The following is a 23,983-nucleotide window of genomic DNA, read 5'->3' as shown; positions in this document are numbered from 1 at the left end:
GAAAGAAAAACGGAGCTGGAGGAATCAGGCTCCCGGACTTCAGACTATACTACAAAGCTACAGTAATCAAGACAGTTTGGTACTGGCACAAAAACAGAAGTATAGATCAGTGGAACAGGATAGAAAGCCCAGAAATAAACCCACGCACATATGGTCACCTTATCTTTGATAAAGGAGGCAAGAATATACAATGGAGAAAAGACAGCCTCTTCAATAAGTGGTGCTGGGAAAACTGAACAGCTACATGTAAAAGAATGAAATTAGAACACTTCCTAAAACCATATACAAAAATAAACTCAAAATGGATTAAAGACCTAAATGTAAGGCCAGACACTATAAAACTCTGAGAGGAAAACATAGGCAGAACACTCTATGACATAAATCACAGCAAGGTTCTTTTTGACCCACCTCCTAGAGAAATGGAAATAAAAACAAAAATAAACAAATGGGACCTAATGAAACTTAAAAGCTTTTATACAGCCAAGGAAACCATAAACAAGACGAAAAGACAACCCTCAGAATGGGAGAAAATAGTTGCAAATGAAGCAACTGACAAAGGATTAATCTCCAAAATATACAAGCAGCTCATGCAGCTCGATATCAAAAAAACAGACAACCCAATCCAAAAATGGGCAGAAGACCTAAAGAGCCATTTCCCCAAAGAAGATATACAGATTGCCAACAAACACATGAAAGGATGCTCAACATCACTAATCATTAGAGAAATGCAAATTAAAACTACAATGAGGTATCACCTCACACCAGTCAGAATGGCCCTCATCAAAAAATCTACAAACAATAAATGCTGGAGAGGCTGTGGAGAAAAGGGAACCCTCTTGCACTGTTGGTGGCAATGTAAATTGATACAGTCACTACGGAGAACAGTATGGAGGTTCCTTATAAAACTAAAAATATAAGTACCATACGACCCAGGAATCCCACTACTGGGCATATATCCTGAGAAAACCATAATTCAAAAAGAGTCACGTACCAAAATGTTCATTGCAGCTCTATCTGCAATAGCCAGGACATGGAAGCAACCTAAGTGTCCATCAACAGATGAATGGATAAAGAAGATGTGGCACGTGTATACAATGGAATATTACTCAGCCATAAAAAGAAACGAAATTGAGTTAGTTGTAGTGAAGTGGATGGATGGAGAGACTGTCATACAGAGTGAAGTAAGTCAGAAAGAGGAAAATAAATACTGTATGCTAACACATATATATAAAATCTAAAAAAAAATGGTTCTGAAGAACCTAGGGGCAGGACAGGAATAAAGACTCAGACTTAGAGAATGGACTTGAGGACACGGGGAGGGGGAAGGGTAAGCTGGGACGAAGTGAGAGAGTGGCATGGACATATATGCACTACCAAATGTAAAATAGATAACTAGTGGGAAGCAGCTGCATAGCACAGGGAGATCAGCTCAGTGCTTTGTGACCACCTAGAGGGGTGGGACAGGGAGGGTGGGAGGGAGACGCAAGAGGGAGGAGATATGGGGATATATGTATATGTATAGCTGATTCGCTTTGTTATAAAGCAGAAACTGACACACCATTGTAAAGCAATTATACTCCAATAAAGACATTTAAAAAAAAAGATCAACAAATAGGTTAATAGAATGGAATAAGAACCCATAAATAAAGCACACTTATATAGTCATTAGATTTTTGACAAAGGCACCAGAGTAATCCAAGGAGGAAAAGAAACTCTTTTCTTCTAATGGTTCTAGATTAATGAGATACTGGTATGGAAAAAAATGAACCTTGACCCTAATCTCACAGCATATATAAAACATAATTCAAAATGTATCATAGATATTGGTGCAGCCACTATGGAAAACACTATGGAAGTTCATTTAAAAAATTAAAAATAGAACTACCAGGAGTGATGTCATCAGCACGGCTGAGTAAGACATCCTTCGTCCATATCCCCCTGCCAATAACAATTTGGCCTCTATTCACAGACAAAGGGCCTTTTTGGGAGCTTTGGGATCCAGCACCATACACCAAGGGACCCAGGAGGAGTCTCGTCCAGCCATGCATCAGGTAATAGGCACACAGACCTCAGTTCCAGCTCTGGACCAAGCAGGGGCCCATGAAGCAGCTCTAGCCCCTCTCAGCCACAGTCCAGGAGACCCTCGAAAACACTGTTTTAGACAATCACCCACAGATGAAACAGCCTTTGTGGAAGTTCAAGTTTCAAGCAGAGAAGTTCCAGCACAATGCTAAAGAAAAATAATACAAGTCTAGATGCACTGCGGAGGGCAAGAAGAACTGTTTGACTACTCACATCACGTTCTCACAAAGCAGCACAGCTTAGGACTAAAAAAGATCTTGGCCTATGATTTCTCCCATAGGGGAAGGAAGAGCGCATACGTGAGCACCCAGTTTCCCTGGGTGTGTGGGACACTGTCAAAGAGGCTCATTCCTGTCTCGCCCCATCCAGAGCACTGAATTGTGAACTGCATGACTTGGGGGTGGGGAGGGGGAAGAGGCTGGAGAGTGGCGAACAGGACTCTCAAAAGAGGATTAAAGGAACATGGATCCTACTAAATGTGTCCAGGGACTCCATCAAGAAGCCCACCCATAAGCCCCTGGGGATCTTCCAACTGGCCATGGGGCACTCTCAGCACTCCATGGGACTTACACACACCACCAACTTGTGGCAAGCTTCCTGTTCACATTCTTGATGACAGCAGCATGAATGACTGAGCACATACAGAAAGCCTTGCTGGCCCAAATCTGTGCACCATGAGAGACCACAAATTTGAGCTGTAGTGCCATCTTTGGGAAACAAAAGGGAGGCTGTTAGCAGTTGGCCTGGTGTTGTGCAGGATCAGAATAAGGCATACAAGCTTAAGAATTCTGCCACAAGAAGGAACAAGAAATGTTGAGCAAGTGTACCCATAGAAGATCTGAGAAATTCTCAGAATCTCTAATGGGCTGATAGAAAGTATTTCTCTCCTGAAGGCAGTTAGTAAAGACTGGAGGAGGTGACTGCTACTTCAAATGTGAAGACAGCAACACAAAACTTCAAGGAAACGTGACACCACCAAAGAATTACAATAATCTTCCAGTAACCAATCCCAAAGACATGGAGATCTATGATTTTCCCAGTAAAGACTTTTAAATGGCTATTTTAAGGAAACTCAATGTGCTGCAAGAAAACACAGAAAGAGAAGTCAATTAAATCAGGAAAACTACACTACACGAATAAAATGAGAAGTTTAACAAAGAGATAGAAATCATAAGAAAAGAACTACACAGAAATTCTGGAGCTGAAGAATGCAATGAATGTAATTAAAAATATAATACAGAACATCGACATCTAAATGGATCAAGCAGAAGAAAGAATCTGAGATAGAAGACAGGGATTTTGAAACTATCCAGTCAGAGAAGAACAAAGAAAAAAGAATTTAAAAGAATGAAGAAAGGTACGTGATCTATGGGATGTCATCAAAAGAAATAGTTTGTGAATTATGAGAGTTCCTGAAGTTGAAGAGAGAGGGAAGAGGGCAGAAAGCTTATTTGAAGAAATAATGGCTGAGAACCTCCCAAATCTCGGGAGACGTATGGATATCCAAGTTCATGAAGCTCACAGATCATTAAACAAACTCACCTTAAGAGTTCCTCTTGGGCTTCCCTGGTGGCGCAACGGCTAAGAATCCGCCTGCCAATGCAGGGGACATGGGTTCGAGCCCTAGTCCAGGAAGATCCCACATGCCGCGGAGCAGCTAAGCTCGTGAGCCACAACTACTGAGCCTGTGCTCTAGAGCCCGTGCCCCACAACAAGAGAAGCCACCGCAATGAGAAGCCCGTGGGCACTGCAACGAAGAGTAGCCTCTGCTCGCCGAAACTAGAGAAAGCCCGTGCACAGTAACGAAGACTCAATGCAGCCAAAAATAAATAAATAAAATAATAAATAAATTTATTTTTTTAAAAAAGAGTTCCTCTTTAAGACTCATTATAATAAACTTGTCAAAGATCAAAGACAAAGAGAAAAACCTTAAAAGCAGCAAGAGAAAAGAAGCTTGTAACTTAAAAGGGAACTCTCATAAGGCTATCAGTGGATTTCTCAGCAGGCACCTTTTGAGCGAGTGGGATGATAATCCAAAGTGCTAAAAGAAAAAGAAAAAAACTGCCAACCAAGAATATGCTATTCAGCCAAGTTATCCTTCAGAGATGAAGGAGAGATAAAGACTTTCCCAGGCAAACAGAAGCTGAGGGAGTTCATCACCACTAGACCTGCCTTACAAGAAATGTAGAAAGGAGTTCTTCAAGCTAAATGAAAGGACACTAATTAGTAACATGAAAACATACAATATACTGGGGTAAAGTTAAGTATATAGTCAAATTCAGAATACTCTATTACTGTAATATGGTAGTGTGTTAACCACTTAAATCTAGTATAAAGGTTAAAGGAAAAGAATATTAAAAATAACTATAGCTACAATAAATTGTTAATGAATACAAAATATGAAAAGAAGTAACTGGTGACATCAAAAACAAAAAGGGGGAAGTAAAAGGGTAGAGTTTTTATACACAGTCCAAGTTAAGTTGTTATCAGAATATAATAGACTGTTATATCTACAAGATATTTTATGTAAGCCTCATGATAACAACAAAGCAAATACAAAAACCTAGAGTAGATTCACAAAAGATAAAGAGAAGACAACAAAAGAGAAGACAACAAAAAAGGAAGCAGACGCACAGATATAAAGAACAAACTAATGGTTACCAGTGGGGAGAGAAAAGGGGAAAGGGGCATTATAGGGGTAGGAGATTAAGAGGTACAAATTAATAGGTATAAAATAAGCTACAAGGATATATTGTACAACACAGGGAATATAGCCAATATTTTATGATGACTATGAATGGAGTACAACCTTTAAAAATCATGAATCACTATATTGTACACCTATAACTTACATAACATTGTACAGCAACTATAGGAACAACACTTCAATAAAAATAAATAATAATAATGAGGGTGAGAGGGAATTTTTAGAGGTGATGGGCAGTTTTATGGCATAAACTGTGACAGACTCATGGATGTATAATTATCTCCAAACTCATCATGTTGCATACATTAAATATGTACAGCTTTACTGAGGTATGTACAATAATATCTCAATAAAGTAGTTTAAAAAAACCAAATGTTATCATAGATCTAAATGTAAAAGTTATAACAATAAAGGCTTTAGAAGAAAACATAGGAGAATATCTTCATAATTTAGATGTAGGCAAAGTTTCCCTATATAGGAAGAAAGTTAATAAACCATAAGAGGAAAAAATGATAAATCAGACTTTATCAAAATTAAAAAGTTCTGTTCATGAAAAGATTCAGTTAAAAAAATTAATAGGCAAAACAAAGACTACAAGAAAACATTCATAAAATATATACCTTGACAAAGGACTGGTAACCAAGATATATAAAAAGCATCTACCTACAACTCCACAAAAAAGGCTGAAAATGATTTTTAAATGGCCAAATATTTGGAAAAGACACTTCATAAAGTAAAATATATGAAAAGTAAATAATCACATAGAAAAGTGCTAAGGACATGTAAAATAAAAACTATCTCACCACAGGACTAGCTAAAAATTACAACAATAACACCAAGTGTTGGTGAGGATGAGGAACAACCAGAACTCTCACACAGTAGTGGTGGGAGTACTAAACGCTACAACCACTTTGGGAAAAGCTCTATCAGTTTCTATTAAAACTAATCACACACAGTCACCATATTACCTACTAATCCTAATCCTAGAAATTTACCCAAGAGAAATGAGAACATATTCCCACACAAAGACTTATCCCAGAATGTAGTTTTATTCAAAATAGCAAAAACTAGAACCATCTCAGGTGTCCACTAATAGGAAAATTGATAACCAAATTGCAGCATATTCACTCAATAGAATACCACTCAGCAATAAAAAGGAACAGATTACTGAGACATACAACAATGAAAATGAATCTCAAAAACATAATACTAAGTGAAAGAAGCTTTCCATAAAAGTACATGTCAGAGGACACCATTTACATAAAGTTACAGAATAGGCAACAGTATGACCTAAGAAGTTTAGAATAGTGGTTACCTCTATGTGAGTGGGGCAGAAATTAACTGGGAAGGAGCATGAGGGAGCTTTCCGGGGAGATGGTAATGTGCTATATCTTGATAGGGGGTTGAGATCCATAAGTAGATGCATTTGTTAAAAAGTCAGCAAGTGTACACTTAAGATTTGTACACTCATTGTATGTAAAATTTACAACATGAGAAAAACTTGTAAAAATATTGAACTCTAGTTAATGATATGCATGTTAAAATATTTAGGGGATGCATACAGATGTCTACAATTTACTTGAAAACATGTTAAAATTAAGATGGACTGAAGGATAGATAAGAGGGATAGAAAAACATGTGATAAAACAAGTACAACGAGATGTGAATGGCAGAACCAAAGTTGTGGCTATGAAAATATTCACTGTATGATTCTTTCAACTTTCTTGTATGCTTGAAAATGTTCATAATAAAATATTAGGGGGAGCTCCCTGGTGGCCTAGTGGTTAGGATTCCGGGCTTTGACTGTCATGGCCTGGGTTCAATCCCTGACTGGGGAACTGAGATCCCACAAGCCACATGGCTCAGCCAAAAAAAATAAAACAAACAAAAAAATTAGGGCAAAGCGGGGTAGTAACGAAACAGAAAATAAAAAAGGAAGGGACAGCAGAGATTGCTAAAGAGGAATCACCAGTGAAGTAGAAGGACAACAAGGAAAGTATGATATCCCAAAAACCAGTTAGAAAAGACATTTCAGAAGAAGGAATGGTCAACAGTCAATGGCATAGATTTTTCTGAAAATCCAAATAATGTTAAAACAGGCCCACTGAATTTGGCTGTAAGAGGGGTGTAAGTGGAGGAGAATGAAAGCCACAACGAAGTGGAGGGAGAGAAAACTGCTGGTGAGGAATGAGAGACAGTAAATGAAAACAACTCTTAAGAAACCTGGCTGTGAAAAGGAAACCAGAGAGACGGGGCGGCAGCAGCAGGAGGATGTGGCGTCAGTACACTGGACAACAGCAGAGAATCAGGGGCTGTCGTGGGTGCCCCGAAAATATATGTTTAACTCCCAACCCCCCGTACCTGTAAATGTGACCTTCTATGGAAACAGGGTCTTTGTGGATATAATCTAGTTAGAAATGAGACTGTGCTAGATTGGGGTGAGCCCTAACCCAATGACTGGTATCCTTATAAAAAGAGGGCACGATAAAAAGAGGAATTTGGACACAGACACAGAGAGACACAGACAAAACACCATGTGACAGCAGAGGCAGAAACTGGAGTGATGCATCTACCAGCCAAGGACTGCCAGCCACCACCAGAAACCGGAAGAAGAAAGGAAGAATTCCCCCCTAGAGCCTTCAGAGATAGCATAGCTCTGCTGACACCGTGATTCAGACTTCTAGCCTCCAGAGCTGGGAGAGAATAAGTTGCTACTATTTTAAGCCACCAAGTTTGTAGCACTTTGTTAGGACAGCCCTGGGAAACTAATACAGGGGAGATTAATGGTGAAGAGAAACAGGCGATGAGGAGGGGGTGATGTCCTTGAGAAGCTGATATGGAACCATTTCCAAGATTCCAGGGCAGGAGTTAGCCTTCAAGAGGATCAGGGCTACCCTCTTCCATTGAAATAACTATAGCATCATTCATGGAGGATCTAAACAAATGAAGGGTTTACCCAGAAGGCTTCGACAATAAAGAATGCTTCAAAGAGCCTTTGTAATAGCTTCTCTGTCTTTTTAACTAGCACACAATATGCAGCCTGCATATTAAAGCTACGAGTCTTCCTCTAAGCATACAAGAACCAACCCATGAAACTTAAATACAGCAACTCTGCCTTCCAAAAGGAGTTTGAGAACAAAGAGCAAGTCCTACCAACAGGAATGGAACCAGATGCTCAGCCAATGTTGGTCAAAACAAAACACGACAGACACAAAGCCTGGTAATCCAAATTCAGGAAGCTGCTTACCTTGAGCTGCTGCTGGAGTTCACTGTTCAGCCGGGCCAGCACTGCATTGGCCTCTTTATTTTTGCGGATAGCAGTTTGAATAGCCTTCTTCTGTTTGGAAGACTGTCTACAAAAAAGTACAAACAGTTCACTGAAATAGAACTTAGAGGTCTGGATCATTGTGGGTCAGAACTCTCCGATTCACAGTAAGTGCTAAACTAACAAGGGGCTAATGTCACAGGGCTCCAAAAATAAAATCAGATATTCACACAGGCAGGCAGGCAGGCACACACCAAAGGAAACAAATTTGTTGGGATGAATTATTTACACCTGAAGTAATTTCCATTTTATAACTTGAAGAAAAGCTGTGAATTGGGCCTTTTCAAACACTCTTCGTTCCATTTATCCAAAGACATTTTAATAACTATTTCTTCCTGACAAACGACATTAACTGGAATGCCCTTTTTGCGCAATCATTAATGGTGTTTAAAAGAACTGCAAGTGGCCCCGTGGACAAGTGTGAAGAAAAAGAATAGAATAATATTCCCTTTAGCAAAAAATCCTACATTAACTTAGCCAGCCTACATACCTCTCTTTTATTTATTATTTGGCATGAATGCCTGAGTGTGTATGTGTGTGAGTGCGTGTGTGCATGTGCATACACCAACATACATTCTGTGGCACTTGAGAAAAACACAAAAATGTTTTAATACCAGTCTTCCCAAATTAAGTCAGGAGTAAATTCACAGAACAGGTATAACTAAAGGGACCACACATCCCACCCAGCCCATTACTGTCTCTGCTTACGCTGCCTGTCTGGCCCTAATTTTTCTTAGCACCCTCTTTCCCCCTCAAAATTGTCAATGTGGTTGTAGAATCTACATTCTTATATCCCACAGCAAGAAATACTGAATTCTCAGAGCAAAAGGGCAATCTAAGTTCCCCTAGAAAAACAAACATATTTTGTTTTTGGGAGAAGGGTTCTAGGCCAGAGCGACTGAACTAGAATGCATTGTGACCACTAGAGAGATCTGGTGACTGATCACTACGAATATACACTATGTTAGCCACTCTGCTCACCTGTAGAAGGCATGTCCCCTCCCCAACAAGTTGAAAGATTAATTTTTTTTTTACCCATAAATAGGAAGGGAAGAAGCTTCAAAATCTATTCTTTACAAGATACAGATTGGATTTCTGGTTTCAGGATGAGACAGAGTAGGCACACTTCTCTCTATTCCTTCCACTAAATACAGTTAAAACCCTGGACATAATATATAGAATAATATAAGATGACTCTGCAAAGTGGAGTGAAGAAGGCAAACCAGCTAGGGAACTCAATATCCAGGGAAAGAATAGCCATGAATTCCCTAGGTTTTCTTTTTCATTTCATGCATCCCATAAATGCCAATGAGAGCAGACAATATAAAGCCTCCCCATAATTCTGCTCTCTCTAGCCAAAGGACTTGGAAAGGGGTAGCCTAACAAGACAGAAAATTAGACACAATATCCCTCCTGAATATAGATGTAAAATCTTTAATAAAATATTAGCAAATAGAATTCAGCAATATAAAAAAGAATTATATATCATGACCAAGAGGAGTTTACTCCAGGGATACAAGACTGATTCAATATTCAAAAAACAATCAATATAATTCACCATCTTAACAGGTGAAAGAAAAAATCACATGATCATATCAACTAATGTAGAAAAAGCACCTGATAAAATGCAACACCAATTTATAATAAAAACTCTCAGAAAGCTATTAATAGAGGTGAACTTCCTCAACTTGATAAAGAACCTCTACCAAAAAAACTATAGCTAACATCATACTTAATGAAAAACTGAATGGTTCCCCCTAAGCTTAGGAACAAGGCAAAAATTTCTACTCTCATCACTATTTTCAACATAGTGCTGGAAGTCCTAGCCAGCCCAATTATACAAGAAAAGGAAACAAAAGGTACACATATTGAAAAGGAAGAAACGAAACTGTCCCTATTTGTAGATGACACGACGGTCCACGTAGAAAATTCCAAGGAATCTATAAAAGACTCCTAGAACTAACAAGTGATTTCAGTAAGGACAGAAGTGAATTTGCAAGATAGATTAATCTACAAAAATCAATAGTATTTTGATATACTTACAATGAACACCTGAAAATCAAAATCAAAACTACAACTTCATTTATAAAGACTCAAGCTGAAATTCTTAGATATATCACAACATATACGTAATTTACATGCTCAGAACTATACAACCCTGATGAAAAAAATAAAATAGGATCTAAATAAATAGAGAAATAAATGTTCATGGATTGGAAAACTCAACATAGTAAAAGATGTCAACTCTCCCCAGATTGACATAAAGGTTTAACATAATTCCTATAGAAATCCCAGTAGGATTTTTGTAGCTCAAGACAAAATTATTCTAAAATCAAATGGAAAGTCAAAGGAGTCAGAATAGCTAAACAATTTTGAAAAATAATTATAAGTGGGAAAAACAGAAGACTTATATAGCTATAGTATCAAGTGGTGAAGTAATGAAGATACTAATCTTCGTTACTATCTTGTGTGGTATTGGCAGAGGGAAAGACACATAGATCAATGGAACAGAATAAAGAACCCAGAAATAGACTCACACTAGTACAACCAACTTATTTTTGACAGACGTGCAAAAGCAAGTCAATGGAGAAAGAACAGCCTTATCAACAAAAGTGCTGAAGCAATTCAATATCCATAGGCCAAAAAATGAACCTTGACCCAAATCTCACACCTTATATAAAAATTAACACAAAATGGATCACCAACTTAAATGTAAAGTGTAAAATTATAAAACTTTTAGAAGAAAACGTAAGAGAAAAAATCTTCAGGACCTAGAGCTTAGTGAAGAGATTTTAGAGGTGACAAGAAAAGCACAATCCATAAAAGGAAAAGAAATAAGTAAGTTGGACTTCCTTAAAATTTTTAAACTTTTGCTCTGCAAAAGACTCTTTTAAGAGGATGAAAAAACAAGCCACAGATTGAGAGAAAACACTGCAAACCACATTGATTTGTATTTAGAATATATAAAGAACTCTCAAAACTCAACATTAAAAAACAACTCAATTAGAAAATGGGCAAAGGAGATGAAGAGACATGTCACCAAAGAGGACACATGATGGCAAATACACACATGAAAAGATGTCCTAGCCATTAGGGAAATGCAAATTAATACCACAGTGGGATACCACTACACACGTATTAGAACAGCTAAATTTAAAAAACAGTCACAATACCAAATGCTGGTGAGGATGTGGAGACACTGAACCTCATACGGTGCTGGTGGGAAGATAAAATGGTACAGCCATTTTAGAAAACAACTTGGCAGTTTCTTTAAAAACTAAATATACACTTAGCACACAACCCAACAATCACACTCTTGGACATTTAGCCCAAAGAAATGAAAACTTAGGTATACACAAGAACCCGTACACAGATGCTCACAGCAGCTTTATCTGTAATACTCGACAACTAGACACAAACAAAACATCTCTCAATAGGTGAATGGCTAAACAAACTGCGGTACACCCATAGCATAGAATACTGCTTAGTAGTATTGATTTATACAACAACTTGGACAGATGTCAAGGGCATTATGCCGAGTGAAAACAAGCCAAACTCAGGTCACATGCTGTGTGATTCTATGAATATAACATTCAGAAAATGACGAAGTTATAGAGATGGGAAACTGGTCAATGGTTACCACGGGTAAGGAGTAAAGAAGAAGATGGGGTAAGGGTGACTCCTGTACCTTGATTACAGTGGTGGTTACAAGACACACACATGTGATAAAATGGCAAAGAACTATACATATACACTGTCCCAACGTCAATTTCCTGGTTTTGATATTATACTACAGTTAGGTAAAATGCAATCATTGAGAGAAACTAGGTGAAAGATACACAGGACTTCTTTGTACTAGTTTTGAATTTCCTATGAATCTATAATTATTACAAAACAAAAAGGTTTTTTTTAATAAATTTATTTATTTATATTTTATCTTTGGCTGCGTTGGGTCTTCATTGCTGCACGCAGGCCTTCTCTAGGTGCGGCGAGCGGGCCTCTCATTGCGGTGGCTTCTCTTGTCGGGGAGCACGGGCTCTAGGAGCCTGGGCTTCAGTAGTTGTGGCACGTGGGCTCAGTAGTTGTGGCTCGCGGGCTCTAGAGTGCAGGCTCAGTAGTTGTGGCACACGGGCTTAGTTGCTCCGAGGCATGTGGGATCTTCCCAGACCAGGTCTCGAACCTGTATCCCCTGCAGTGGCAGGCGGATTCTTAACCACTGCGCCACCAGGGAAATCCAAAAGTTTTATGAAAATACATGTTGATCAGAACTGGATGCCCCTACTTAAACGACTACCACGCTAAGTGTGTCAGCTTATAACAGTTTCCCCTTCTCTGGGAACTGTCTCCATCCCCTTCCCCCTCCCTCCACAGGGATGGGCCCCAGGCAGACAGTCCTATTTGTCTTAAGAAACGCTCAGCTCTGTTTTCACACTTGAACGGATGCTGGCCTGTGCTAGGCTGACCAGATTCTCTCTCCCAGGGATGTATGGGTCCTGGTTAAGAGTTTGGTTTAGCCTGGGCCCTGCACAGTGAGAATGTAACATCTGGAGCTGAAGGTGGTTGAGAAGTCTTCACAGATAAAAATGACAGAAAATAGAGAAGAATCAGGAGGAGAGCCAACAGGTATACAGTCCTCTCTCCCAATCCATCCCTGCCCCTGGTTTCCATGAGTCACCCCTGTATTCTTATAATAATGAACAGGGTTTTGCTAGCTGAAGTTGCTCTTTTATGTTTTACAACCAAATGAGCCCTAAGTAACACAAAGACAGGACCCGGCCCCAAAAACCTCTCAAGGGTTCAGTAAAGGTGTCTAACTTGCCTCACCTCTTAAGACTTGCTTCTAGAGTTTGTCTCTCCAGGTTCTCCTAACTTTGTTACTCACTGTTCCAAGGTGGGCTCTAAGTGGCCTGGTTTCCAAGGAGGAAGATAAGGGAGTAACAGCAAGGTGTTTATTTTGCCTGCTGCTGTTGTACATCAGGCGATCTCTCAGTTTAGAACTGCGTACTGTGAGGCTCATCCACTGAAAGTTCTGTGGCAGACTGTCCTCCAATCCTATTCTCATGCCTTCCTGTTTTCAGTAGCATCTCCTCAGGTTGAGCTAGGCACATGGCCATGCAACTAGAAACTAGTTGCATTCCCATGTCTCCCTTGCAAGTAGATGAGGCCACATGACTAAGTCTGGGTGAAAGGGATCCGAGAGAAGTGATGTATGCCACTTCTGAGTCATGTCCTTAAAAGTAATCTGTTTTCTCTCCATTTGTTCCTTCCCCCTTCCTGGGACCTGGAACACGAACATGTTAGAGGTGAGCCACCTCCGACCCTATGGATAAAGGCAACCCTCACAGGGATCTAAAACAAGACGACAGAAGGTACCTGGGTTCTGGGCAGGTACTATTCTGGACCACTCACCAACTCAGACTTTTACATAAGAAATTAGTTAATTTCTATGTTACATGAGTGACTGTTACCTGGTTTATGTTCAAGCAGCTGAACCAATGTTTGAAGGAATATAAACTGGGGTCTCTAGATGAGAAAAATCTTCTTAGCCTTCAACCTGGGCCCTGATTTCTCCCACGGAATTCTGAGTACAGCTTTTAAGAAGTGAGTTTATCCTGCCTTTTCTCTTCTTGGAAATGGTAGGTTTGCATTAGAGATGCCAATCATCAACCCCACAGATATTCCAGTGTTGCCAAACATGAGGAGGGAAGGGAAATAGAATCCCAACCACACTGAGAACGTCATACAGACAAGCAGACACTGCCACGCAAGCTCCTTGGAATGCCCTGGGGCGGCCCAGGACAATTCCTGGGGTTCCAGAGAAGAGCAAAGGCCACAGAGGCTGGCACAGGTTCAGTCACAGTACTGCCACACAATATCTCTAGTTCTAAACTGTTCAAACAATTCTATTTTCCCAAAATCCATCCTTAGCAGATACATTAGATATGGGGGGAAAAAAATCAAGCTAAATTATTTCTAAGAAAAACCCACTTCTGTCCTTACGGGTAGCTCATTAATGATGACACAATTGGAGAGCTGTTTATTACTTATAACCTGGACTCAGCAGCTCATTTGGAGAGAATATTTTATTAGTTCCTCTCCCCTAAATGGAGCAGATTTGTTATTTTTAAACTACCAATAGGACATATCATGTTAGTTTAAGGTCTGCAAATGAAAGATTGCAATATCTTGATAATATTTGTGTGTATAGTACTTTTTTTTCTCTGAAGTGTGCACTCAAGATGTAATTTTAATGCTTAGGAAATCATTTTGCTTGAGAACTTTAAAAATAATGAACTCAGATTTCCCTGGTGGCGCAGTGGTTAAGAATCTGCCTGCCAATGCAGGGGACATGGGCTCGAGCCCTGGTCGGGGAAGATCCCACATGCCGCGGAGCAACTAAGCCCATGCGCCACAACTACTAAGCCCGCGTGCCACAACTACTTAAGTCCACACGCCTAGAGCCCATGCTCCGCAACAAGAGAAGCCACTGCAATGAGAAGCCCGCGCACCGCAACGAAGAGTAGCCCCCGCTCGCCGCAACTAGAGAAAGCCCGCGTGCAGCAACGAAGACCCAACGCAGCCAAAACTGAATAGATAAATCTATATATTTAAAAATAAAAGATGAAAAAAAAAGATCTCTGCGTGAACTCCACCAGCAGCCCTGCCATCCACTTTGGAGGATGTCGTAGCCACCACTGAGTGACTAGCATTGATGTGAAGTGCAGATTACAGTGGAAAGCTGGGGAGAACATGGAAGCAAGTTTAGCTGTCTGTGTCCCTGATAGAGATCCATCCTCTAGGCTGGAAGGTGGCTGGAAGATGGCCAAAGCTCTCAGTGACTATTAAAGACAAAATATACTTCCTTTATGCACTAATACTACCAGGGAACTGTCTATTTGGAAAAAACAAAAGCCATTACCTGAAGAAGAGTGCTGCACAGATTCAGAATGGGGATTGGCTTCAAAGGCAAGCTGCACCCACAGAACCTGTTGCTTTTCTTCCCATAACAGTGTAAGCAGGAGTAACTCCGAAGCAGCCCCTGAGACCCACAAGGCCCCTGGAGTGGTGCCATGACATATCCCAAGCATTTGTGTTAGTGACTAGTCAGGCTCACTTGAAGTAACACGCAGCAGCAGTTTTCTGCCCTGGACACCTGGCTCAATTTCACTGAGGCAAGGGATGGCTCTTCTTAAAGCCAAAGCCTGGAGAAGGATGGTCTTCTCGGTCCCGGGCCATGTCCACAGGTGTCTCCACCCTCCATCCAGCTGATCATACAGACAGATATCTTAGCAGCTCTGCATGTGACCGTTCTATGCTGAGATGCTCAACAACAGAACCTCTTCATGGGGATGAAAAGGAATCACACACCACATCTACTCAAAGTCGGGTCTGAGAGTCTTGAAGCTGGCCACGTGCACCGGGGAACATGAGATAAGACAGGCAAAGAGGGAAACTGCCATTTATATTACTGTCTTCTTCCCAGGAAAACACAGGCCAGAACAAAGAGGGGTAGGAAGGAAAGGCAGAGGAGGGGAGGAGGGGAAGGAAATCAAACCAACCGAAAGCACATCCCAGCCTGGGACTTGCTCGTCCCTGGGGTCAAGTTAAGCCCTATCACTTAGAAAGCCTCTTTCTATGTGACCGGGAGACTGTAATTCCATCATAGAAATGAGTAAGGTAAGACTATAACCATTAAAATCACACCTGTCCACGGGGATGAGTGTAAATGTAAGTTTACATTTACATATGTATATGCAGATTTAAAATGAAGTTTCCGACCTTTCGCTCATTTATCTGTTCTACTTACTTTTGGACTGTTGGATGGGGTTTCACGGTTGCTACAGAAGCTGGCCCGCCTACAGCAGTAGTAGGCTCTTGATTTTCTGTAGCTTGATTTTCAGGTCGGAATTTTCTACGGATGGGCTTTGATGGGGGCTGAGAATACGGTATGTCCTGTGGATTTAAAAAAAAAAAAAACCAAAAGTTAAACAATTAAATGCCACCCATCATGTCAATGCCCCATGTTCCTCTCGGCCTATCCCCAAGGTCAGTCGTGTGCTCTATTCAAACTCCACACCTCAGGACAAGTGGCTGATTCGTGGCTTGGCAGGACCTGGAGAGACCTGGGCATCAGATTCCAGGGGCCTTTCCTTCTTTCTTTTTCTTGTTTTTTTCATGCTTGCAGCCTATTACCTCTTTTGTCACCTGGAAGGACACAGGACTCAGATGCCCTCTCTCCCTCCCCTTCTTTCTTGTTTAAATGCTGTGTGCATCTCACACCACGGGGCCTTTCCTTACTGAAGACAAAATTCACTCTTGCCTCACTTTGGGGCTTTTGGGAATATGTTCTGAATCTGTTCTAAGTTTTAAAGTTTGTAGAGGTCTTCGTCATATGCTCATCATTCTCCTACCCCCAGCTCCTACATCAAGCCAAGCTGACGAGCCAGTGTCTTCTGGAAGGAGACAGTTGGCCTGCTTCCTTGGAGGCCCTGCCTCACCTGTGCTCCCGAGCCCAGGCCCCCGTGCTCTGTGATGGGAGGAGGGCCTGAGAAAATGGGGAAGGAGAAAGGAGGGGGAGAAGACGAATGGGAGAGCACGGTGAGTGAGCGAGCAAATGGCCCAGGACTTGGTGACATGGGTGGGCAAGGGGAGACCGTGGCAAAAAGACTAGGAAGGGGAGACCACCCCAGCCCCCAGGGTGCTCCTCAAGGCTTAGCAGGGTGCAGGGCTCCCCACTGCACCTCTTGGTCTTGCTAAAAGCAAGGCCACCATATTTAGCTGGGAGGTTGAAGAGGGAAGTACAAACTGTCAGAAACATCAAGGTGGAGCCCAGGAATCATCAGGACCCTAATCTTCACAAAGAACCCAGATTCTAGGAAATACGGATCGTAAACATTCATGTCAGGGCATGAAAACTTTAAAACGGTATGTCTGCTAACAGAGGCAAGCAGCCCAGGGGAGGGAGGGGTCACAAGGCCATCACAGTAACACCCTCACGCTGGCCTTACCTTCTTTGTTGGACTACTTTCCGCAGCTTGGGAGGGGGCTCTGTTCAGCTGAGGGTGTAACTCGGCCTCAGATCCTTGTTCAGACTGTAGCAAAAGATCACAGAAAGGAAAAAAATGCAAAAACATAACCACCTAAATATGTAATGAAGAGAGCTTAGGAAAAGAGTTACTAAGGAGAAAGAGCCAAGGATGGTCGGGTCTGCCGATCCTTGAGAAAAGCTTCTGTAGACCCTGCTGTTCCCTCCCATCCCTCCTCCCAGCATTGTTCAATCTTAGGAAAAGAAGTCACAGGAATGTCTTCTATAATTGGATGTATATATTGCTAAAAACTAATGCTTCGAAAGCACAAACTAAGAATAACAAAGTTTATCAGAAAAATAGGGTGGGGAAAGAAGTTAAAATTTCAACCCGAGCACTAACAAAAACAATAATTATAACAAAATGCACTGAAAGTTTTTTAAATATTAAATTTCTGATAAACACTGTAGTAGATATGACTCTTTACCTTAAAAAAAGGTGAGGGGTAAGCATGATGGAAGGGGTAAACAGAGGGATTCTGGCTGCTGAGTGGTATGGAGTCCGTGAATAAAAGCACAAAGACGGGGGAGGAATGGCCCCAAAGGCCTGCAAGACAGCGGGGCCACACAGCCCAGCGCAGAGCCCAGGGAGCGCGGGTGTCCTGCTCAGCTCCCTAACTCCCGGGCTTTGCTGCTACATTCAGCGCTGCTAGAGTCCTTGGCTTTCAGCCACTATTAGCCAGTGATGCAAAATGTTAACATGTGAACCAACAGTGACCTCCACATTATCAGTCCTCTATTGACCCACAAACGAATCTGCATCACAGAAACACACATTGCAGCGTACAACCTACGGGCCTGAGGGCACCTACTTCGTTGCTAGCTAAGCAGCCCTCTGCAAACACTTGCGGGGCCTGGCTTCTTCCTTACTCTGACCCTACTCCTCCCCGCCCACCGCCCCACCCATCACGTTCCAGCTGCCTCTGGTCTTCAGAGACCAGCAGCCCAGCTCGGCACCCTCAGCTATGTTTGTAAAGCTCCTGTCCCTGGCATCTGATGAGTCGCAGTCTCCTACTTGGAATCATTCTCTCTTCCTGTTCTGGCTCCTCTTAGCCCTCACGTGCGGGGTTTTTCAAGGTTCTCTTCTGGGTTCTCCTGCTCCACGTTCCCCTCCCTGCCCACTCTTTCCCACAGGAAGCCCGTGTGCTCCTACACTTCCACTGCCCGCGCTGGAGTCCTTGGTGCCCAACCAACTCCCCGCCTCTTTGAAACCCACGCTGCAGGCACTCAACACGCGTGATTTCTAGTTCCAAGTTTTTCTTATAGCCTTCTCCTTTCCATTAAGGGCAACTGTATTATTATTGTTGTTGTTGTTAGTGTTATTAAGAGATGTGTACTATGAACCACCGAACACTTGCTATGTGTCACATGTTGCTCTAGGTGTTTTGCATGGATTATTGCATTTCATCATCACAGTCCTAGGAAGTAGGGAAGAAACTAAGGACCCAGAAGGTAAGGGACTCACCCAAGATCACACAAATAGCAGAGTCCAAACCCAGGCCTCAGGTTCCAAAGCTGGGCTGTGACCACTATGCTATACAGCCTCCAGCACTCTTGGGCCTGAGTGTTATTCACTCAAGAAATATCTATCCAACAGCCACGACAGGCAGCCCCTGTACCAGCACCAGTGTTCAAGGATGAACAAGCCCTGGACCTTGCAGTCTAGCGGGAAAGGCAGAGAATGAGCAGGCAAACAGGCTTCAGGGGAATAAGGACTACGGCGAGGGTGTGCGGGGGCTACAACAGCAGCCGGTCTTGTGGGTCGCCAAGACTCAGACAAAGGTGACATCCCGTCTGCGAGCTGGGTGCAGAGGGGCCCTGTACAGGGGTGGCGAGAAAGGAGGATCGAGGGGCCTCCCAGGCTCTGACACCCGGGAGGGCATGCTGGGGTACCACGAGAGCACAGAGGCCAATCCCCACAACAGGAACCGAGGGAGAAGCAGGTGGGAAGGGGAGCCCGCTCTGGGATACACTGAGTTTGAAGTACCCGGAAGCATCCAAATGAAGTCGGTCAAGAGCCATTCATGGTCAGGCTCCCCCACCTTCTCGGGGGTTCGGACAGATGGCATCACACTCCAAGATGCGCGAGTCCAATGTCAGCTTTCTGCATGGCTGAGCAAGGACCTGACAAGCACCTAGTGCGGGGCTGCCCGTGACCTGTGCTGATGAACAGGACCTGGACCTGAGGCCCGCACTCGCCTTCCACTGCCAATCCACTGCCTGCCCTGCCACGGGCCACCCGGTCTCCACAGGGACCACAAGGTGTGCGCCCACATGGCCCAGCGGCCAGGCGGAGAAGAAAGAAGTGATGGACCAGTCACCCCACCTTTCAGTTGGTCAGTTCCCCTCCATATCATCAGGCAGGTGGAGAGAGGTGTCCATCCTAACGCTCCCTTTCCTGGGGAGATGAGTGAAGTCTCCTTCTTGTGGAAATATTGAGGGAAATGATAAATTTCATCCTCTTTTCAACAAAAACGAGGATTCTGAGCACAGCAAAAGCAGTAGAGTGTCTCACTGACTTCCTTTTCTTGTAAACATCTCTAAATCACCAACAACAATGGGGTGGGGCTTGGGAAGGATGAGGAGCAGTTGTGAAGCCTGAAAACTGTTTTCCATTTTAAAATTTACCTTCCTGAAATTGTATTCAAGGGCCTGGGTTTTCTAGCTCTATGACTAATAACAAACAACTCCACAGTGTTAAGTCAGGCTGATCTAACCATCAGTCTCCTTAAGAGGAAACTCAAGACCTCCCCACCACTTTCTACTGCTCCAGGATCCATTCTAAATGGGTCCACGTATTAACATTCAAAAGAGCAAATCTCAGGAGGGGCCTAGAACACAAGAATTAGGAAGGACCTGGAAAGGCAGAGCCTCACCCCAGCCAGAACTTATCCCAGGAAAAGAGATGGAAAAAGAAAACTAGCTTTGTGTTTAAAAAAAAAAAAAGAAATTTAAAAAACCTAAAGATGAGACATAGACATGCAAAAGCCCCTCTTCCCAATAAACTATTTCACTTCCCTTCATGAAAACAGTATGAAGCTTACATAAGACTTAGCAGCTGGCAAGCAGAACAAACTGGGAGATTTCGTTGCTATTTCTTCAGACTTTTCTAAGTTAACAACTCTGGGAGAATGAAAACCCATGAAAACAGGGGGACCTCAGTGGCTCCCTTTCTTCACTGTGTATTAGAGAAATGGGGGAACAACTCTGCTATCAATATGGACAATACGTCCTTGTCCAAAAGTTCTGGTTGTCTGAAGCGAAATCCAATGCCTGAACTTTATGAAAGAAATAAATATGTGGATTACAATTAATATTGGAATATCAGTCCTACTCTCATGGCTCCATGTGTAACAACACATACCTAGCCGGGATGTGACAAGCCAGGAAAAAGCACTTTTAGCCAAGAGCTCATTGAAACTTGAGCTAAGGTCCCTTTTAAAAATATAACTGTCATTTTAATATTAATACTCTCCTATCCAGAAATGAGAAACATATTTTCATTCTAATTTTGCAACGAAAAACCTGGACAGGTCACATGGACTTGGAAGGTGCTGCCACTCAGGATGCTAAGAACTGCTGTGGGGTTTTGATGGGACAACATGGGCTCTGCTCAGTTGGCTCCCCAGAAAGGGACATAGGCCCAGGGAGGCTAAGCATCTGGATTCTCCACCAGAAGAAGGGATCATTCAGTTATTCAATTATACAGATAATTATATTATACATCTGATGTGTCACTTTCCAAGAATCCTCAGCTCAGGTTCTGCTTCTAGGCAACCGGACCCGAGACACCAGATAATGTGCTCCCAGAAGAGGGGAGTTAAAGCACTCTAGTATGTTTCTCCTTGGGCTGTCTCTTGAATCACTTGTTCTGGGGGAAGCCAGCTGCCATGTCCTGAAGCCACTCAGACAGCCTTGTGGAGAGGCCTACATAGAAGGAACTGAGGCCTCCTGCCAACAGCCATGTGAACGCACCATCTTAGAAGTGGATCCTTCAGCCCCCGTCCAGCCTTCAGGTGACACGGGTCCCAGCTGATGTCTTGACTGTGGCCTAATGAGAGACCCTGAGCCAGAACCACCCAGATTAGTTGCTCCTGAATCTCTAACTCACAGAAATTATGAGATAATAAATGTTTGTAGTTTTAGGCCTCTTAAAAAATACACTCTAGTAAGTCTGGAACTTGGGGTCTAGTAGGGTGGAATAAGTGTGAACAGTGGAGAACAATGGGAGAGCTGAAGTTGGAGAAGGGCAGTGGATTGGACCACACATGGTCTTACAGATCGTCGTCCTGGACTATTTATCATCCACTCAGTACCATTCCCCAAGTCTATGCTCTTCCTTACACTGCAGTGGGTCAGAACCTGGGAACTACATTTATAGAATCTCCTTTCAACACAGTTCCTTACTGCCACTGAGAGTCACTCACATGAAACCAAGGAGGTGAGAGAAAACAAGCTATATTACTGCTCCTCTGGCAGCGGTGGGCAGAAAAGCGTGGGCTTCAGCAGTCAGAAGATCTTGCTGTGGCCTTGGACATTTCCCTGCAAATCATGACTTCCATGCTGCAGGCAGCCTGAGCATCTCCAGCTGTTTCCTTTAGTTCTTGGAATATCTGCACTTCCAGTAAGTTGTGGTAAACCTGCTAGCGGTGGCCTTCACTCACCTCTGCTCCTCTAGCACATCTAACTCTTTCTGTAAGCACCTAATTCCACGAATGAAATCTCTTCTAGTGTGAAACACCTAGAGCAGTTTCTGTTTTCCTGACTACAGTTTGGTTGGTACATCCATACTGAGGATTTGGAGCTTATCCCGAGGGCCACAGGGGCCAATGAAGGATTTCAGGTAGGGAAGTGAGCTGACTAGATTTGTGTTTTAGAAGGATCATTCTGGATCCAATGAGTAAAACAAATTGGAAGCAACCCATACTGGAGGAAGGGAACTCAATTAGAAGGCTAAAGAAGTAAACAAGACAAGAGACGATGGTCATTCAAACCAGTCTGGTGAGAGTGAGGTTAGGTAGATTTGAGAGCTATTTAGACTGGAAACTGGATACCTCCTTGGAGATTGGTGCAGTGTGGGAAGTGAAAGAACAGTGATACACGGAGTCCTGGTTTCCATCTTAGACAATGGGCAAATGGTTGAGACAGGAAATAGTTTAAAGCAAGAGCAAAGAAACATGGCAGCACAGTAGCTGAATAAAATTAAGCAGACTCATCACAAACCAGTGCTAGAACAACCCATCCAATAAGGGTTCCAAGGGAACACCAGTTCCACGAATTTCTTAGAGGAGGGACTGGCAAACTTTTTCTGGAAAGAGCCAGATAGTAAATACTTTCAGTTGTCCCCGTCATTCGGTCTCTGGGTCTCCAGGTCTCTGCTGCCAACCTGCAACTCTGCTGCTGAGTGCAAAACCAGGTGCAGACAATACAAGGAACGGGCGTGGCTACATCCCAATAAACTTCATTTACAGAAACAGGTGGCAGGATAGATTCGGTGTGTGGGTCATAGTTTGCCAGTCCCTGACCTGGAGGGGAAAAGATTCTACACATAAGCTTAGGAAACACTGCAGAGTCTCTCCCTCTTAGAAATCCAGAGAGCGCACAGCACGCCACACACCCTGAACTCCTGTGAGGTAAAGGAAGCCACTGCCTTTGTTTAACCCAGCAGTTCACAAACGTATTTGGCTTCGACTCCTTATTCTCATGTAATTCACATTACCATCCAGCAAAACTAATGTTCTGTGGAACACACTTGGGGAAACACTGACCTACAGACTGGGTTCTAGAGGAATAAAGGAAAACCATTCCATTTGATTTGAATGGCAAACTCCATTCAAGTCAAACGTACATCCCTCTGCCTCTAGCCTTGGCCAAGCGTGTGAGGCAGGGTGAGGACGGGTTGTTGCTGGGCAAGAAGGGCTCCCTCCCTGCCTCTCCGCTTCCCTGCAGTAGCAGCTCTTGCTGCTGCCGCCAACTACTTCTCTGCAAGAATTTATTTACTGCACTCCTCTAAAACCTCCTGGACACAAACACAATAAAAATCATTCCTTATGGTAGTTAAAACACATGAACAGAACACTGATAACTTATGGATTTTTTTCTGAAGTAGCTTAAAAACAACACGTCTCAGGTTCCAGTTCCACCCAGGCAGGCGAGCTCACAAAGGCCCCGCGGCTCCCATCTGAGCCCAGGTGCTCATCACACCCCCCCCCCAAACTGGGCCACTGCAGAAACTTCAGTGGGTCTTTCTCCAGCCTTCGGTTTTTCCCCTGGTCTAATCCACCCTGCATACCACTGAGGAACTCATCTTGTAAAGCGCCTTCTCATCAAAACACTTTTTCTCAAGGCCCCTCGATGGGTCCCTAAGGCCTGTGGCACACAACACAATCTCTTAGCCAGTTAAAGATCTTCCATCGGGCTTCCCTGGTGGCACAGTGGTTAAGAATCCGCTTGCCAATGCAGGGGACACGGGTTCAATCCCTGGTCCGGGAAGACCCCACATGCCGCGGAGCAACTAAGGCCGTGCGCCACAACTACTCAGCCTGCGCTCTGGAGCCTGCGAGCCCCAACTACTGAGCCCGCATGCGACAACTACTGAAGCTCGCGCCTAGAGCCCGTGCTCCGCAACAAGAGAAGCCATGCAATGAGAAGCTCGCGCACCACAACGAAGAAGAGTAGCCCCCGCTCCCCACAACTAGAGAAAGCCTGCGTGCAGCAACGAAGACCCAACACAGCCAATAATAAATTAATTAATTAATTAAATAAAATAAAGGAATAGGAAAAA

General features: G+C 43.0%; 1 protein-coding gene across 11 annotated transcripts in view; it reads right to left on the bottom strand.

Moving 5' to 3' along the window:
• REPS2 (RALBP1 associated Eps domain containing 2) overlaps positions 1-23,983 on the bottom strand; it is a 226,399-nt gene that overhangs the window by 15,658 nt on the left and 186,758 nt on the right. For all 11 annotated transcript variants that reach the window (XM_082375642.1, XM_082375650.1, XM_082375646.1 and 8 more), the window contains 3 exons: positions 17,123-17,206; positions 15,922-16,067; positions 8,037-8,142 (listed from right to left, as the gene is read on the bottom strand). In XM_082375642.1, coding sequence (XP_082231768.1) covers positions 8,037-8,142; positions 15,922-16,067; positions 17,123-17,206 — 336 coding nt within the window. The remainder of the gene's footprint in view (positions 1-8,036; positions 8,143-15,921; positions 16,068-17,122; positions 17,207-23,983) is intronic.

This window comes from Balaenoptera borealis (assembly GCF_965194805.1).
Source record: "Balaenoptera borealis genome assembly, chromosome: X".
NCBI classification, from domain to species: domain Eukaryota; kingdom Metazoa; phylum Chordata; class Mammalia; order Artiodactyla; family Balaenopteridae; genus Balaenoptera; species Balaenoptera borealis.
The sequence above is the reverse complement of the archived record's forward strand: the minus strand, read 5'-3'. Positions and strand labels throughout refer to the sequence as shown.